Source organism: Neodiprion pinetum, chromosome 1 (genome assembly GCF_021155775.2).
Source record: "Neodiprion pinetum isolate iyNeoPine1 chromosome 1, iyNeoPine1.2, whole genome shotgun sequence".
Classification (NCBI taxonomy): domain Eukaryota; kingdom Metazoa; phylum Arthropoda; class Insecta; order Hymenoptera; family Diprionidae; genus Neodiprion; species Neodiprion pinetum.
This window is the reverse complement of record NC_060232.1, coordinates 25,536,100-25,553,232: the sequence shown is the minus strand read 5'-3', so window position 1 is coordinate 25,553,232 and position 17,133 is coordinate 25,536,100. Positions and strand designations below refer to the sequence as shown.

Here is a 17,133-nt window from a genome sequence, read left to right as displayed (position 1 = left end):
GAAATAAGATTGCAGAAAGACAATCGAAATTACTTGATACTCTGGGAAGTAAAAAGTCACAGGATAAGGAAGAGATTTATAGGAATCGTTCGCCAAAATCAATGCTAACGAATTGAGGTCATTCGTTTGACTTTCAAAGTAAACGGACCTTCGGGTTGGAAAATAATCCTTTCACTATAATACGTAAAATACGGTGAAAATATATAAAAATTGTTTGTAATATTCCGGCGTGTTTTCCCAACGGTAGAAAATTGATCATTTATGCATATTATGAAAGTTGATGTATATTTCACCCCGGCAAAGGAAAAAAAAGCAGTTTGAATTATTAATTCGAGAGGGGCCTGAATTCTGGCAATTTTGAGAGACATATTTCCGTTCTTTTTCCGGAGACACATTTTCACAACAGGGCAGATTACGCGTGGCACGTTTAGCCTGGCTGTTCTATTATACACTCGCGTAATTCTAAGGTGTAGAATTTCACGAAACTGGATAAAATATGCAGGCGTACCTACGTATTGATGCAAACGAGAATATGTCATACGCGACAGGCCGAACATACACAGCGAGAAGTCTCTGACAATCAGCCGAAACCCGACACGTCTGACAATTCGACGAGAAGCTCGAAAATTCACAGAGAACCGTGGAATAAATAATGAATTTGCACGAGCAAGCTAACAATGAGACACATGCGATGTGCAGCTGAACACCGGATATCTGACAAAAGACCGGGAAGCTCTCGAAGGACTACGATTACACAGGTAAGTAAAAAAAATTTCTTTTTTGGGGGACCAGATCACCGTACCTGAAAGTTTTTCGACATGCTGAAATCGAATATAGCGTCAGAATTGCTCCAACACCCCCAGATTTTCAGTATTTCTGGTTAAAACATTCGTTTGTCAACCGCGAACACGTCAAGATTTTAAGAGGCTGAAGTTAGTCACGTTATTTTAATGATTCACGTTTCGGAAAAATCGTTATCTCACAGTTACAAAAATGTCTGAAATGCAACAAACCATAATTGGACTAAACGTATTCATATTTTGCAAACTCGACTACTTCAAAGTCACTATAAACATGCAAGATAATAATTTTCGCCCCTCATATTTCGTTACGTTAACGTTACTAACTTCAGTCACACAAGATTTTTTGATCCGCAAATAGATACAACTTAAAATCTTGGAATGATGGAGCAAGTCCGACACCAGATTCGGGTTCGGCATGTCCAAAAACATGTATGTATGGTGGTTCGGTCAGTCCAAAAAAAAAACACTCTTGTTTGTGTTCCTGCGTTACAGATGACGAGGGTAAAAACTCCCCTGATAACCGTGGAACTTTTAATTGGACTCACTCTTGTGCTTCGAGCTGCTTTTCCACAGACCCCTGAAGAACGACATCCGAGTTGTTTCGTGAACGACACCGGTGTAACAGCGACGTGAATTTCTTCGGTGTGTTTGCCAACGTTTCCGAAACTCTTCGTTGATCCGTTTTTCTCTAACGCCTCGTTCTTCTATCCACCGATTTTCGAACCGTCAATGACGCGAGATACCCGCACAGGTTGGGCGTCTGGACGCCTTCGCGGATCTCCACGATGTGGATGAAAGTTTGGACGACGCCTCGGCGTCGGCGCCGTCGAACTCCCACCGTGGCTCTGCACACACGCAGAGGGTTACAAAAGCGTGTACGATGCAGACCCGCGTGATAAGTGGAGATGCAAGAGCGACACGCGTGTATCCGTCAATACCCGTCTGACCGAGGATTTCAAATTTGCTGAAAATTTTGCTCGTTGTCATTGGGTTAAAAAGAAGAAAACCTGAAGCGAATTGACGTTTCAGCGATAATGGGAGGGGGGCTCTTCTCAAAATTTCAGATACTTGAAAATCGGCATAATTGCTGAAGGGGGAGAGAAAATTGCACCGAAGAATCAAAGAAAGGTAAAAATGGCGTCCAGTCGTCATCAAGCTAGCTCAACAACCTCACGACACCGAGGAAAATTTCTACATCCGTTCGTTCTACAAGGTCGAGAAAAATCCTCTTCGACAAACATTTCAATTTCGTATACATGGCTCGCTGCGTACTTTGGTATTTTCGCAATTCCCCAATTAATTGCCAATTTCAACGGCAATGGCTCAGCATGGGATAGTCAATTTTCCAGCCTTGCATCGATTCCAAACGCCGCTTGACAACCGGCTTGTTCGGGAACAATTGGCCCACCGATTTCCTCCGCCTGTACTGTGGGTGATTATCGCGAACGGCTTACCTTCGATCCTACAGAGCTCTCGTATATATGCGATAAATTTTGCCGAGGACACAATTTCGGATATTGCGAATCCCGACCTGATGTATACCGAATGACGGGATGTACGCCATTTCTTGGCTCGTTATCTCGGGCCCTTTGTTAACATTAAGCACGATGTATATAACAGTAGTATATAGGAATGAAAATAATTTATCTTCATATCCTTTAATTTCTCTCTTGCCAATCCCTGAGCTCTCCTGAAATAATTTTTAACTGCGTCGACTACGGATCAAAATTCGATTAGTACAGCGTAATAAAATTTGTAGAACAGCTACTATCTATCTTTGAGAATATCCATACGGATTTATCTATTTCGAAAATTTACTTTCTCGCCGTCATAGCACAAACTTTTCATTTACAATTGTAATCTTTGCACCTGCAAGCATTTCACAAAACTTTCGTGGAACAAAATCTTTTCGTCGAACATCTTTCAAGACTGAAAAAAAAGAGATCAAGAAAGAGAAAAATTTCTATTGTATGCATATTCGGTAGTCAGCAGATGAGTCAGTATCTACATAACTTCGAAGCAAATCAGGTGCCTCATTTCCATGACCCCGCGTTACGAGAAAAAAAACCGTCCCTTAGCAAACCTGCTTCGGCGATGGTTGAAGTAAAAAGATGGACCGTCTGACGTAATATATTCCGAAAATTGGTCGTATCTATTTATTAAATAATAGGTTGATAAGAAGGAATTTTTCCAGGTTTTTATTTTGGGTGTTTAAATTGCATTGAAAATCAGCGCCTGTCGCAGAGTTACACGATGTGCAATGGAAACGAGAATCTAATGGCATTGAGTGGATTGAATGAAAATGATCTTGAAATTGGTAAACAATATTCAAAAACGATGGAAAATGTGTGCGGTAGACGATCTGTATCACGGCGTAAGAAACATCATCATCACTTCCTCAACCTTATCGCGAAGATGAAGCGATCTCGTCAAGGCGCCTTGAGAGCTGGAGACTTGGGAATACGAATCACGTATAATGGAAACTGTATACCTTGACATCCGATGTCAACCGCAGCTGTGACATCGTTGGTGGAAAGGAGAGTTTGGGGGATGTTGAGAGAGCGAGGAGACCCGGAGAGGAACGCGTAGCGCTTTTCATAACTCCTGGAAGGGCAAGAAGTTTGCCCGGCTTTCACGACGGAGCAGAAAAACATTTAATTTTCACTCCCACCGGGCGGTCATCGATCATCGCTTAGAGGGAGCGAAGCTTCCAGTGTTGGGACTATCGGCGGAAAAAAGGTTTGAAGGTTCAGCGGGCAGCTGGCGTCGCTTACAACCGCAAACTACCAGATTATTCGATTTTCAGGTTCTTGTTCCACTCGGGAACTTTTCTCGATAAAATTTGGGCGGGAATTTTTCTCTCCGGTATAATTAAAGGCGGTCGGAATTACGAGCACAGAGTAAGTTCTCCGGTGAAAAGAGACGAGGGTTATTATCTCGAGGATCTGAATTGAATCGAGAAGCGTCGGTGAACTTTGGAAGTGTCTACGATAAGTGAGAGTCCGTCCGTTGACTGGTGAGCATCGTCCAATTACCATCCATCAAAGTGGGGATTGGAAAATTGGTAAATTGGGAAATTGGCTCGAGAAGTACGTAATTGCTCGAAGATGGTGCGATTTAAAAATTTGCCAACGGGATCGGGACGACGGGCAGAGATTCGAGTCGTTAAGGATCGCGAAAAACGTCACCTCGAAAAATTGTCCCCCAACTTTGGGTCACTTTGGGGAACATGGATTAATTCGCGAGCGCTGTTTCAGGAGCGATAAAGCAAGACGGAGCTCAAGAAACCAACCGAGAGAGAGTTTTAGCGGCTGGGTAAGAGAGAGTCCGAAGAGCCGAGATGGACCTGCGGTAAATTGCGGTGCTAAACCGGCCCAGGTCGTTAACTTGCCGCTGACTTCGGTCAGCCAAGCTGTCTGATGCAGTCCGGTCAAGTCCAGCCGCACATGGTCGCCGTTACACACTGATGCAACTGTTTTGTGGCCCCGAGTAGTTTGTCTGATGCAATTCGTAACTGGCGGGCATCAGTCAAAACCTCGGTGCACTTTCATGTGGTACGAAACGGAGGTACAGTCATTGACAAAAGTGCTACCGAGCAGTTTCACAGAGTCTGCAGACACTCGATAATAATCGATCGTTGGAACGCCTCAATTACGGTTTCGTCTAACGATTCTCAGAGTACCGTCAGTTTGCTGGAGAATGTGGGTTACATTCTCCGACCTCAGGGCCGAAAGTAAGTGGGTAAAGAGAAAAAAGAATCGAGTCAACGCCGTGGCGGTGGCGTGGTGGAAAATATGTCACACATGCTTTTCACGTCTGTGCCGTTTGTTTTCATATTTCTTCATACAGCCAGACGAATTCGAAAGGGTAGGTAACCGGGACGTGACGGTGGTTCAAATTTTATCCCGAAAGGGTAAGGCAGCCTTCATGACGCGCGTTTTTGAGTCAGTCAACAATGTCTTTTAAGTAATTTGCAAAAACGGATAAACCTCGTCCCTACATTGCCTTCCAAACGTTAGATGGTGCTCTTCCTGCAGAGTGACGTCCATCAGAATTCAACTCTCGCGAAAAATAAGAATCTTCTCTAATGAGCGTGGACGATTCTCCCTAGATGCAAGGACAATCATTCATGTCACTCTCACCGGGACGCAGGCTTTTAACGAGCACAACGAAACGCGCTGTCACTCGATCCAGGAATCGATTGAATTTCCCTATTTTTTTTCAGTGGGACGAAAACCGGGCAGCGGAGAAAGACACTTCGGAACGAGTATGTCTGGTCGGAATTTCAAGAACTCCTAACTGCATGCGCCGACGCGTGTGACTGGCCCTGATATGACGTGCAAGGCGACTGATGCAACACCACACGCGGTGAGGCTTTGGAGATGAATCTGTGCATCGAGAAACTCGAACCAGGCCAGACTGCCTGGCCGTCTATGGAGGTAAAAGAAGAAGAAGAAGAAGAAGAAGAACAAGAAGTAATAGCAGTGGTAGGGGCAACGATGGCTAGGGAAAAGATAATGACATCGAACTGAGCCGGCTGCACCGGCTGATGCAAGCTTCGCAAACTGTGGCGTGAATCAGAAAGCGCGCATACGATCCATCCCTCCTCCTCGTTATAACTTAGGTATGCACCAAGAACTCCGATCGAGTTTCACCATGAGAAACGTTGCCTAGCCGGCGTTATAATTGGTCCGCAAGTTGAGGTTGATCGTGTCTTGGATTGCTGCATCAACAAAGTATCGCAAATCACTTTTAAAAGAGGTGAACTCGCAGCTCACATCCACCATCTGTTCCCCCTGACTTTTCTATTTCCTCTTTACTAATGGAGCTTTTTCCCGAGTCGCTCCGCTCCGGGTCTCCTTTACTAGGAGCTCTAGCCATGCGTCGCATCTAGCCGAACTTATATCTATACGAGCTACGCTCTTACAAATTTAATTCAACTCTCAACTCGTGCTCCTTTTTGGTCCTGGCGTAAACGCTGACTGTACATGCAACACGCCACGTGCCATCTCAGTGTGCGGCATCCGGTGAAACGAAGATATTGTATCCGTGTTATGTTTCCGTGAAACAGAGAGCGTTGATAGTATTTTTAACTTAGTTTTGCAGTTTATTGTAGCAGTTTTATCACCCACTCATAGATTGTTCCCTATTCAGGGAGTGAGAGTGAAATGCCGAAATTGAAAAGCTCCCAAAGCGTCAAATTTCGAATTTTTTTACGGTGAAAATTAAAGTACGGAATTCGTCATCGTCAACGTCAAAGTTTCGTATGGTTGGAAATCCGGCGCACATAGTTCCGAAAGGGCAAATTTTCGAAAAGATAAAATGCCGAAAGTGCATAATTCCGACAAATCAAAGTTCTGAAAGTGCAAAAATGAGAAAATTTCAAAATCAAACCTGGACGATTATGAGCGGTCGAAGATTTTCATTTCTGTGACTTTATGGCTTGGTGCAATTACAACACTTTGTCTATTTTTTTATTTGAGATTTTCGATATTTTTACTTGCGGAACCTTAGTAATTCTGATTATTTACACCCACTCGTTGAGTAAATTATTCCGCGTGAGTGTATTTTAATTTTCGAAATTTTACTCCATCGGAACGTTACATTTCTGAATTTAACCCTATCGTAATTTGAGTTATCGGAATCTTGCGTTTCAAAACTTTGTTGTTTCCTAAAAGTTCGATTGCTTTACTTCAAATTGCCCCACCAAATAATTCGGAATTAAGCGCTTTCGGAACTTTTCAAATTCAGAACTTAAACCCCACCCCCTATTCAAGTACGTATAGTAATCAATACCTGCAATCGATCCGATAACGAAGCAGACAAAGTTGTTCGGCAAAAGCCATCACGATTTTGAGTTTCAAATATTTCGAGAAAAAAAAAAACGCGGATGACGTTTCTTTACGAGTCACGGATTGTCAAGTCCCAAAATCGTCCTTCAGCAGCCGAGGAGAATGACTTTTTGCCCGAGGCAAAATAATAGCAGCGAGGTAAGAATTGACTGGGAGAAATTTGATAAAGGTTGGAAGCAATACCGGACCATTTTAGGGTCGACACAGACAAGCAGAAATCCATCATCTGCGAGTAACCAAGTTTCCGCAGTTCCTCTCTCACGCTTATCGCGGCAGGTATATACGAGGCGACGCGACGAGCTTCCGTCATACAGTTTCGCCAAGTGGATTTCCACTCCGTTGTCAAACTGTTGACAGATACCAGATGGTGTCCTCAGAGCTCGGCGTACTCGGATTAGAGAATACGAAACGAAGGATGGAACGTATGTACTCCGCAATGAGACAATGCCGGTTGGCCGAGTGATTTCAGAAACGTTCGCCAGTCGGTAATTTCATTCCGGAGTAGAAATATGTCCGCAAATGAAGCTTTCGCGGTCGCGTACGCGGTTCAAAACCTTCGTTAGACACCCGCGAGGCCTGAACTTGACCCCGATGTCAAACGAACCGGCTGTCGGATGTCGAGTGCGAAATTCGTGCTACTCGGTCACCCTGACAAGGATCATAAATGGTTTGCGCACGTGGCCCAAACGTGCGTGGTCGCTTGGTTTGCCGAGTAAACCGGAAGTTAACCCGGTACGTTATTAAACAAACAGACGATCCTGCGTAACGGCTATACGTTTTGAGCTCATTTCTGCACCCATGGTCGTTTCATGTAAAAGAGTTTGTTGTAAAGTGATAAAGAGGGCGAGCGGCATTGTTGGTTTTGTCTGCTCACATCGGGGTCCAATATTCTTGTTGTTTACTCTGGCCTATTATACCAAATGTGGACAAATATAAGCGGAATGACATGAACAAATTACCTCAGGGTTTACCTTCCGGTTCCGCTTCTTGCTTTAGGTTCGACTTTTAAGGATGAATCGGCTAGTGAGTTCGAATAGAAAATTGGGAAAGGAGAAGTTGAGAACAAACAAATGAAACGACACCCCTTCTAAGTAATATAAATGTATCTGAATAAATTCGTAAAACAGAAGCTGAGATATCAAGAATTTGAGAAAATGTTCTGGAACCGGATGACTGAAAATTCTGATATTTTTGGGCTTGTTTTGTTCATCGTAAGGATTTCCGGAGGTCGGCTGGAGAAAATTTTGAACATAGTTACCTGGCGAGTGGGTAAAAATATATATTTGTAAATAGGGTACAACAAATGTTCGTCAATAACTGCATTTGAATGTTATAACCGCGATACCGATTACCTCGACAAAATTGTTAAATCAGACACGTAGCTTGCGATAGCGAGTAGTGAAAATCTATTAACAGTGCCTGCTAATCGATCGAACACAGATGAAGAGAAAATGCGATTAAAAGTTGTAAAAACGTTGAAGAAGCGTAGAGAAATTTTTACGTAAACTCGTTCAGCGCTAGAAATATCTACCCTCATTGTTCGTAGAAATTTTTTACAGCAAACTGACCGTGCAGCCGTTTTATCAGCACCTAACACGTCTCTCTATAATTCTCTAGGCGCTTAGAGAATCCGAGCCACGCGGGGGATAAAAGGTTAACGATACTTGCTTAGTGGCTTTTATCTTTCCACTAAATCCGGCTTATCAGTCTAGCAGAAAGGCATAGAGAGACGGAGAAAGAGAAAGAGAAGGAGAGAGAGAGAGAGAAAGAGAGAGAGAGAGTGGAAGAGAGAGAAAAATTGGATAGGCGAATCCCCGACGGAAAGCAGAATTAGAAGAATGGTACAGCAAGCGCGAAAACAGTGCAAATCGAAAAAAACGAGTCCCGGAATATCCTACGGGAGAAACTTTTCACTGGAAATTGCACAGTTATACACTTGCACTTGTGTCGGTGCGCCCACGACGCCTCGCTGGCATCATTTTTCCCGCTGTCAAGAGTCTCCTTTTTTTTTGTTAATAGCTATATCGTACAGCTGCTTTATGCCTGGAAATATATATCTATATGTCTATATCTATGGGGAAAAACTCGGCCGGTGGTGATGCTGGAAATAATAAGAATTCTTTCCCGGCATTTTCGTTCTTGTCATCCGTGTTCGGAGCGGAGAATTCGGAAGAAGCATTGAATGCCTTGAAATATTTGGGCTCAATTCCCCCCCCCCCTATTTATTACCTGCTTTTGCCCCATAGCCGTTTCTCTGAAGTGAAAACGTGGGTGATGCCTGTTATGCTGCGGAAGATAAAAAGAGAGTTTCGAATTCGCGGCATGAAATTTACATATTACACTGCAGAGCACACACGTACGTGCCTCTGCGCCACTTTGACTGGGCTTTTTATTCGCCACGGATGCGAGAGAAAAGTGCGAATGTTGAGTGGTCCATATTCTTCTCGGTTCATATTCAGTGGTCGTGTTTAACTTTGGAGATAATAAATTCACGTGTTTGTTCGTAGGATCGAAGATTCGCATAAACATTTATCATTGGAAGATAATGGAATTTACGGCGTAGAAATTCGCGACTGCGTATGCTTTTGTCGCTGAAAGTTTGATTCAGTCCGCAATCACACGAAACTGTGATTGCCTCTGTGTTTGAAAATCGCGGCATTCAAGGACGAGCGTAACTACACCGTAATCACTGTCTGGAACACGGTCCACTAAGTCGAGGACGCTCGACGTCTGACGGATGAATCGCGTTAATTATCGACCGCCGAAATCGTCTTTATCTTCGATTAATCGGGTCTCAATATCTCCCCATGACGAGGCGGTATTAACAAAATTTAATGACCTTTTTCCAACATCCGAGTTAGGATTTTCCTCAACTTTGCTCATTTTTCTTGTTTATGAATAGCCTGATCGATACATTTGGAATAATTCACTTTATAGAAGGTAGTTTTTAGTGAGTTGAAATGAAAAATATTCATATTTCTATACTGAGAGAAATTTTGATTTCCGGTTACCGCTGGGTCATTAACTATTTTAATTTTCTACCACAATCGAAAAATATAGTTCTAGGTACAAAATGCAAACTAGTTTTCTAGTTGTTACCGGAAAGTCTAGTATCCGTTACTATTCTTTCTCATTACGATCACTGTTACTATATTTTCTTCTAACTGTTGCGAAAGTTTAATGCTTGTTCGACAATAAATTGATGTTAAAGCTTTACTTCACTAAAAAAATAGAGCAAACCTCACAAACTGATCTCGCGTTGCAATTACCCAAAGAGAATCGACAATAGCGCAAAATAGTTACGTGTATCTCGTTTTTCGTAATTCCAAAAATATTCAAACAGTTTTTTTAACGATATATGTTTCACTGAATTTTTCTAGTTACTATAACAAATGAAATTTTTCTCAATGTACGCAAAAGTGAAATTCAGTACATGGAGATAATTCACTAGCCGCGTTTGTTCGAACAAATATACGTATAATTTATTCAACTTCGACACACTTTTCCTCTCAACGGATCAAGTCGGAAAGCAACAACGATGTGGGCGTATTCCATATACTTCGTCGTACAATTACGATGCTGACCGTAACAGGCATGCGTAGGCAAATGTAACCTGTAGAGGAGAAAAATGAACGAGTAGAAAACGGCGAGGGGTATAAAACGATGTTCAGCCGAGCTCCATTTCGAGTAAAATACCGCTTCGCAACGACGCAGAGGCCATTAATCTATCCTACGGGAATTTCAATTAATTTCATCCCCAATCCTATGAACGTCTAAAAGTGCACAACCGCTAAATTGTTATCCCTTGTTCGCGTCGAACTCCAGCAGGACGCAGTCGATGTGCGTCGGGTTTAAAACCCAAGGACAAAGAATCCCAAGGACATAGACACGTGGTTCGAGGACATTTATTCAAGGTTGAAACAGATCTTGAGATCCGGAATTTCAGGCATTAATTCCTTTGCTCGCATTTTCCATCAGCTTCATTGGTTGACAAAGTTAAGTTTAAACATGGAAATTCATTTTGAATTACTTGAAGAACGTCTAAACAAGACATACAAATTGCTTATTGTCATTCTAGGAACTTGCGATCAAACGATACGCGAATGAAACTTTGCAGAGCATCGCAGCTTGGGTCTCAAAATTAGACGCCATACGCAGGTTAATTGATCGATGGAACCCGCGACTAATTAAAGGGAGACTTATCGTGTTTCATAAGCCTCAGCTATGTAGGAAAACCGGAGTGTTGAGAGGATGGTCGTGGCATTATTCGGAATGACCACGTGCAGAAAATTACTACAGCTTGAATTTGTCTTGTATATATATATATATATATATATATATATATATATACCATATATATGCGTACACGTGTGTTGTGTACAGCAACGGATCGAGGGTGATGAAAATCGGTGCCAAATCGCATCAGCAATTGGCTTTGGAACTCTTGGCAATAGAGAGATAAACAGAATTCCTACAAGCGTGCATGATCGCGATAGAATAGTCGGAAACGTGTAACTAAAAACTGGAAAGATATGGAACAGTGAAAGGACATGGATAAGTTGGCCAATCCGTATAATAACCACCTTACTCGGGAATGTGTGATTGTTGCGGTTGCAAATCACGTGATAGCGTTATGTGAGTGAAATATTGCGTGGAAAATTAATCGGGAAAGTGCCAACACCGTTTAACATCTTTGTAGAATTCGTACATCTTTGTTAGGCTCAACAATGAATGTCACACGACTTAGGGTCTGTTTTTGGTATTGTGATTCCGAATAAGTTTAGGTATTTGAATTTTGAAACACAAGGGTGAGAAAATTATGCATATCACGTAAGTATTTCAACGGAAGACTGAATGCTTTATTTAAATTAGAAACAAATATTTTTCATAGCGTTGCAAAAAATTCTGCGGGGTTGAATATTCATTCTGGATTTTCTTTGCGAAATGGAATGTTTGATAATACTTGTTTCGAAGCAATATTTCTTTTTCTGGTTTCTACTAGAATTGAGTATACTTTCCACCAAGCGAGAATCGATACTGATCCTCGAGAGCTTGCGTTTATTTTGAGGGTTCTCTTCGACAGGATGTGCGTACCTGTTCATCGATTCTTAACACGATCGATATACGTTAGCGCGTCTTGTCAGGTTTCCAAGACAACTTTGGCGCTCTCCGTCATCCCGAGTAAAATAACAACGGTTATAACAGGTATTAATATAGTAATAGCCTTCAAGAAATTACATTCATCGTACACGTGTTTGAACTTTGTAATCGCAATGACTGCACATTCATTCACATGAATGGGTGGCTTTGTTCATCCGCACTTTCAGCACTTATCTGCATACGTGGATCGCTTGTGTGAAAATTCTAGTATCGAGTTTATTTGTAGGAATATTTTTCAGATGAAATAATGACGCAGAATATCGACGTCTTCGGTTGAGGTCGCACCCGTGACATTGGGATAATAATGAAGCAAAAAAAAAAACAAACGAGATCCGTGACGTCTGAAGCTGACGAATGTGAAGCAATTTTTTTATCAGACTCTCCACTACGACGAGCCATCGACTTTACCCGAATGTCAGCAAAACACGAGGCTGTGTTGCAATAGGTTGTCAAGGAGGCTGAAGATAATACGACGAGATTTCAGAGAAACGAGAGCGCCTGGAGGAGAGTACAAGGTATGGTATTACCGCTATTACTTAGCTCCGTTAGAAACTGACAGACGGGGGTTGGCAGGCGGCGATATTGCCGGGAAGAAGCTGTCCGAGAAAAAGCAGGCGTAACACGGTGTCAAAACTCCTGCGGCAGCGTCGTATATACATTTCAGGTTTGCGACAGAGAACGCCGCTTCGTTTCACCCGCTTTCGTCGTTCGTTAATCATTTACCACCGTTTGATTAGGGGAGAAAAACTTTATTTGTTTGCCATGATCTGGAAAAACCCCGGATAACTCAGAACCCGGTAACGAGCATTTGAGAATCCGACGATTGGAAATATTTTCTTACGTTTTCGTTCGGTGTTTACCTATATCTCCGAAATATGGAGTAAAAACCTCAACGAAGACGGATCTGCTCTTTCTTCGATTATTTTTCTAGGCGCTCGTATTTTCCGCAGGAGAGCTTTATTAATCGGTATTTTGATGATAACGGGTCGTTAAAAGTTGATGTATTTTTGCGACTCGTATACTTTGAAAGAAAAGTACGTTCACGGTAACAACATTTTCAATTATCCCATATTTACGAGCGTTTTGTACTAAATCCGCGTCAATAATGCTTCGAACGGGTTGAAATTTGGCCTAAATCTTTATTTTCACACGTGAAGTATATACGCGGACGCAAATTAGCCTTAACACAATTTTCGCTTCAATCACAGAAAAGAATTTCACTTGTTTCTCGTTACATAAAATATTCACTAAAAAATCGCCTAGTACTAGACACAAATTTATAAAAAAAAATAAAAAAAGGATAATTTTGAAAACTCACTCTTGTGCTTGGAGAACCTTCGCAGTTTCTTGAAGAACGGCATTTCCTCTTCTGTATTCCGATGGCTGTTCGAAGGCTCCTTTCCTAGGTTTCAGACCAATATCGTTTTGCGCTCCGGCAGATACCGAGACTTGTCTCGATTGCGTGTATTCCGACAACTCAGGGTACTCGGATCGAATAGATCGGAAACGACGGGAGGCGAGATAACGCGACGATCGAGGTTCGACGACAACTGTGGATCCCCGCATCGGGCGCGATCTCTTTACGTTCGGATCCCGCGCTCCCTGTGAAACTCCCCAGTTTCCGACAAATCGTTCTTCCCTTCCCAACACCTCGGAACGTAGTGCGGACACAACGCGTTGCCCGTTGCCTATAAGCCAAATACACCGTCGATTTCTCGTCAGACACGCTGTATACCCACCGTATCTATTTGATACGTCTCCCCTCTCCCGCAATAATTCTCTCTTCTGAGTCTCTCTCCCCTTCCCTCCCCGCACCTTTTCGCCAACCGACTCAATTCATATGCATACGCAAGTCTCAGGCGCTGGCGCCGCCAAGGTTTCGCATATCAAGCGTCTCCAAAGTCCACGTTTCAAAGCGACTTTCTTAACGTCGCTCGTTTCCTTTTTCAACTATTTCCTTCGCCGTCCAGTCGTTGTTTTTTCACGCCTCGCCTTGCATCGTATACACTTTCCATTTCCGTTTCTATCTCCTCCAAGCTTTTTATCTCTCGCTCGTAACGTACGTACCGACAAGATTCTTGATCTATTTTTTGTCCTTCTTCCTAACGTGCTAGAATGTTGGACACAGTGCATAACTTCACTCGAATTACGGTTTGAGCGAGGTGGTAGGTATTCACTCGTTGATCGAGTGAGAAGCGATTTAAAACAATTTCATGCGATTTCGTGTGTTTTCAAATGAATTCCAAGCGATTTCGACCGATTTCAAGTTATTTCAAGCTACTTTGAAGTGACCGCTTTCCAAGGTAGTTTGAGATTTCAACGTGCGATTTTGTGCGATTTGAAGGGATTTCATACGATTTTAAGCAATTACGAGTTATTTCAAGTGATTTTACGCGATTATATGTGATTTCGACTGATTTTAACTAATTTCAAGTGATTTCAAGTGACTCTGAGGTGACTGCTTTACAAAGTGGTTTGAGATTTCAACAAGAGAATACACGTCCGATTTTATACGATTTCACGCAATTTTAAACGATTCCACGTGATTTCGAGTGATTTCAACTGATTTCAAGTAATTTCAAGTGGTTTTTAAATTTCAACACACGAATGCCCCATCGCGTTTACGTAACTAAACTTTATACTTAAAGACAGAGCGTTCTCATAAAAAACTACATTTTTCACCACTAAACCATCACCCGTCGCTTTGACGTAATTAAATTAGTTATTGTGCGCAAAGTTATCGAAGTTTCTGTCTAAAGTCTAGATTCGCGCAAAATAAGATTCGAGAAAGTTATTAATATTCCATCAACCCTTTTTTTTATACCGTCCCGAGTTTCACTCCCCGATCATCACCGTGCACCGATGACAGGGTATATAATCACACGCGTTACCTGAAGGCTGATTGATGTCTTGCACGCATCTTGGGAATTCAGTAGGACGGCGGTGAGGGGGAAGGATGGGCGGGGGGGGGGGGGGGGGGGGGGGGGGGGGAAGGGATGGTCCCGGCATCGAGTAGCGTGTGGGTGTATATATATTCTTTCACGGGGTGAACGTGCCACGAGCTTCATCCCCCTTAGAGACAAGTTATTTTTATTCTCCATCTTCTTTTCCTTCTTCTTCTGTCTTGTTTTTCTTCATCGTGGTAAAAAGAAAATGTTTGGCCCCGCGAAGAGGAGCACAGTTTTTCTCCTCCTTGGAACGGGGCGAGGAACATCGATCAATAAAATTCCGATGGACTCCCTTGTTCGAGGTATGAAAGAGAAAGAGGAAGTGGGCGATGAAGAGGAAACGAAAGAAAAAAAATAAAAATAAATAAAAAAAACAAATAAATAAACAAACAAAAAACAATGATTAAAAAATTCCTCGTCTCTATACGCATCCAGCTGGCATACCAAACGTCGCAGCCGCGCCTCCTTCGACGATTTAACGGAAAGGTATCCCTCTACATTCTCCAAGAACTATCACGGGGTTCATTGAGCGCGAGTAGCGCGAGCGGTTGAAATCCTTGTTGTTCAACGGGGAGCATAATTTCCAAGGAAAACTCAATTAGGCAGCGGAGAGAAACTCGCGGAATATAACCGCGGGCTAGGCTGGCAGGAATCCAGATGACGGTAAAGGCTGGGCCGGAAGTTAACCCTGCGGTGCAACACGCGTACGTTATTACTTCGCCTTGCGGAATATGGTCGGGAAATTTTTCCTCCCCTGCCCTTCGCCGAGGCGAGCTTAAAGCCGCTGCGGCTGTGATTTGCCGCTCGTCATTCGTCCTCGAGGTTTTCCTTCCCGTTCTTCGTCTGGACGAACTGCAGGCACGAAATTGAAACTCCCTGGGTGTCGACCAATTTTAAAGTTGAGCAGACTCCGCGTGCTCGCGGGAGGAGGGAAAGGGAGGAAAACTCGACATGGAGCTACTCCTGCGCGGACCGCGCTGGCGAATTTGAAAAACGAAAAACCGGCTGGAAACACCTGCGGAACGACGCGGAAAGACTTCGAGGATCGCAAACTTTCCGTGGCTTCGACCACCCTTCTTTGCACCCCAGCTATATATTTTCGTAGCAGGGACGTATACCAGGAACCGTTTCCATCGCGGGACGTGAAAAGTTTCGCGAAGAACCTTGTATAGTCGACCAAAACGCCGGGAATGGAGGTTGAACTCAACGACCCAACATCTACTACAAACTTTAGGGAATTTTGACAGGTACAAAATGGAGTGGTGAACCCTTGCCGAAGAAATGGTAACTCGCTTGATCACTGCGGAGTGAATTTTTTTAAATAACGTAACTCTCAAGTCGCGAAACACACTTCAATATTTGGAAAACCATTTACTCGAGTTGAATCGACGATTACGATGATCGTAAATCTTTTGACGGGCCGTATTCTGCACTCTGTCTACTTCGACGAGGGAGATTTCTCACCGTTATTGCTAAACCTCGAAATCAAGGTGGGAGTGAAAGTCATAAAAGTCCGCCGTTGCGTCGAAGCTCAGGTTCAATAATTGTAATCACGCGGAGACGCCGGAAAACTTCGAGCCAATGGACCATCTTTGATTGGATTTGATTCGATTAAGTCGAACGCGAGGATGAGGCCGAGGTAGCAGGTAGCGCGGATGTGCTCTTCTAGGTAAAATCAGCAGGAACAGAGCACCGCGTGCCAATCAGGTGGAATTACGTTGGGAAAAATGCTACCCGAGGAAGTAAATCCAAGGGATGATTGCCTTCCAGCGTCTGGTGGTTCAGCCGTCTACCTCCAACATCGCTGTGTGTGCTTCTTATATGACATTTCAAGATTCGTTTTCCACAATTTCGAATAGCCGTAAGTGCTTGTTGGATTACCTGGATCTCGGGACTTGCTGCGAGAAATAACGTCGTTGGACAAAACCGTTTTTTATCGTACCCTCCAACGACTGATTTGAGATCTTAGCGTTGCGTTGCCACTTACGTGTCAGAATTGGTGATTTTTTGCGCTCCGTTATCCATCATGGTATGGACTTACTGAAACTAGACATATTTCATTCGTACGAATCCAAAATTTAATGCATTCATACCCACTTCGGTGTGCAATATGCAGCCAGGTCATCCGGTATACCTGATATGATCTTCGCGTGCAGGTAAATAACGGTATACTGTTTAGCGAATTCGCGTTTGGTTATTTATCGTAACGTATTGACAACAGGGTTGAACGTATTACACGAAAAATTTATGTCCATTGCGTTTTTGTTCCAGTGTCAATTGTTGCCCATTGCAATGAAAGTCATTCGCAAATCTTTCTGTAATTCAATGTGAAGCAGAGTTTCGACTATCGGAGCTGAAAATTTACAGTCG

General features: G+C 43.0%; 2 protein-coding genes across 4 annotated transcripts in view; one reads left to right on the top strand and one right to left on the bottom strand.

Moving 5' to 3' along the window:
• LOC124210759 (low density lipoprotein receptor adapter protein 1-B) overlaps positions 1-13,497 on the bottom strand; it is a 56,755-nt gene extending 43,258 nt beyond the window's left edge. For 2 of the 3 annotated variants that reach the window (XM_069133089.1, XM_046609078.2), the window contains exon 1: positions 13,134-13,497. Coding sequence is in view for 2 of the 3 variants with exons in the window: in XM_046609078.2 (XP_046465034.1) it covers positions 13,134-13,176 (43 nt within the window). In the remaining variant the exon portion in view is untranslated. Of the gene's footprint in view, positions 1-1,348; positions 1,578-13,133 lie in introns of those variants that run through there. The other variant, XM_046609077.2, reaches the window with a different exon arrangement.
• The window catches only part of LOC124210758 (esterase E4-like), a 51,892-nt gene continuing 45,909 nt past the window's right edge, over positions 11,151-17,133 (top strand). The window contains exons 1-3 of the mRNA XM_069133088.1: positions 11,151-11,485; positions 11,658-11,860; positions 12,055-12,330. The gene's annotated coding sequence lies outside the window, so the exon portion shown is untranslated. The remainder of the gene's footprint in view (positions 11,486-11,657; positions 11,861-12,054; positions 12,331-17,133) is intronic.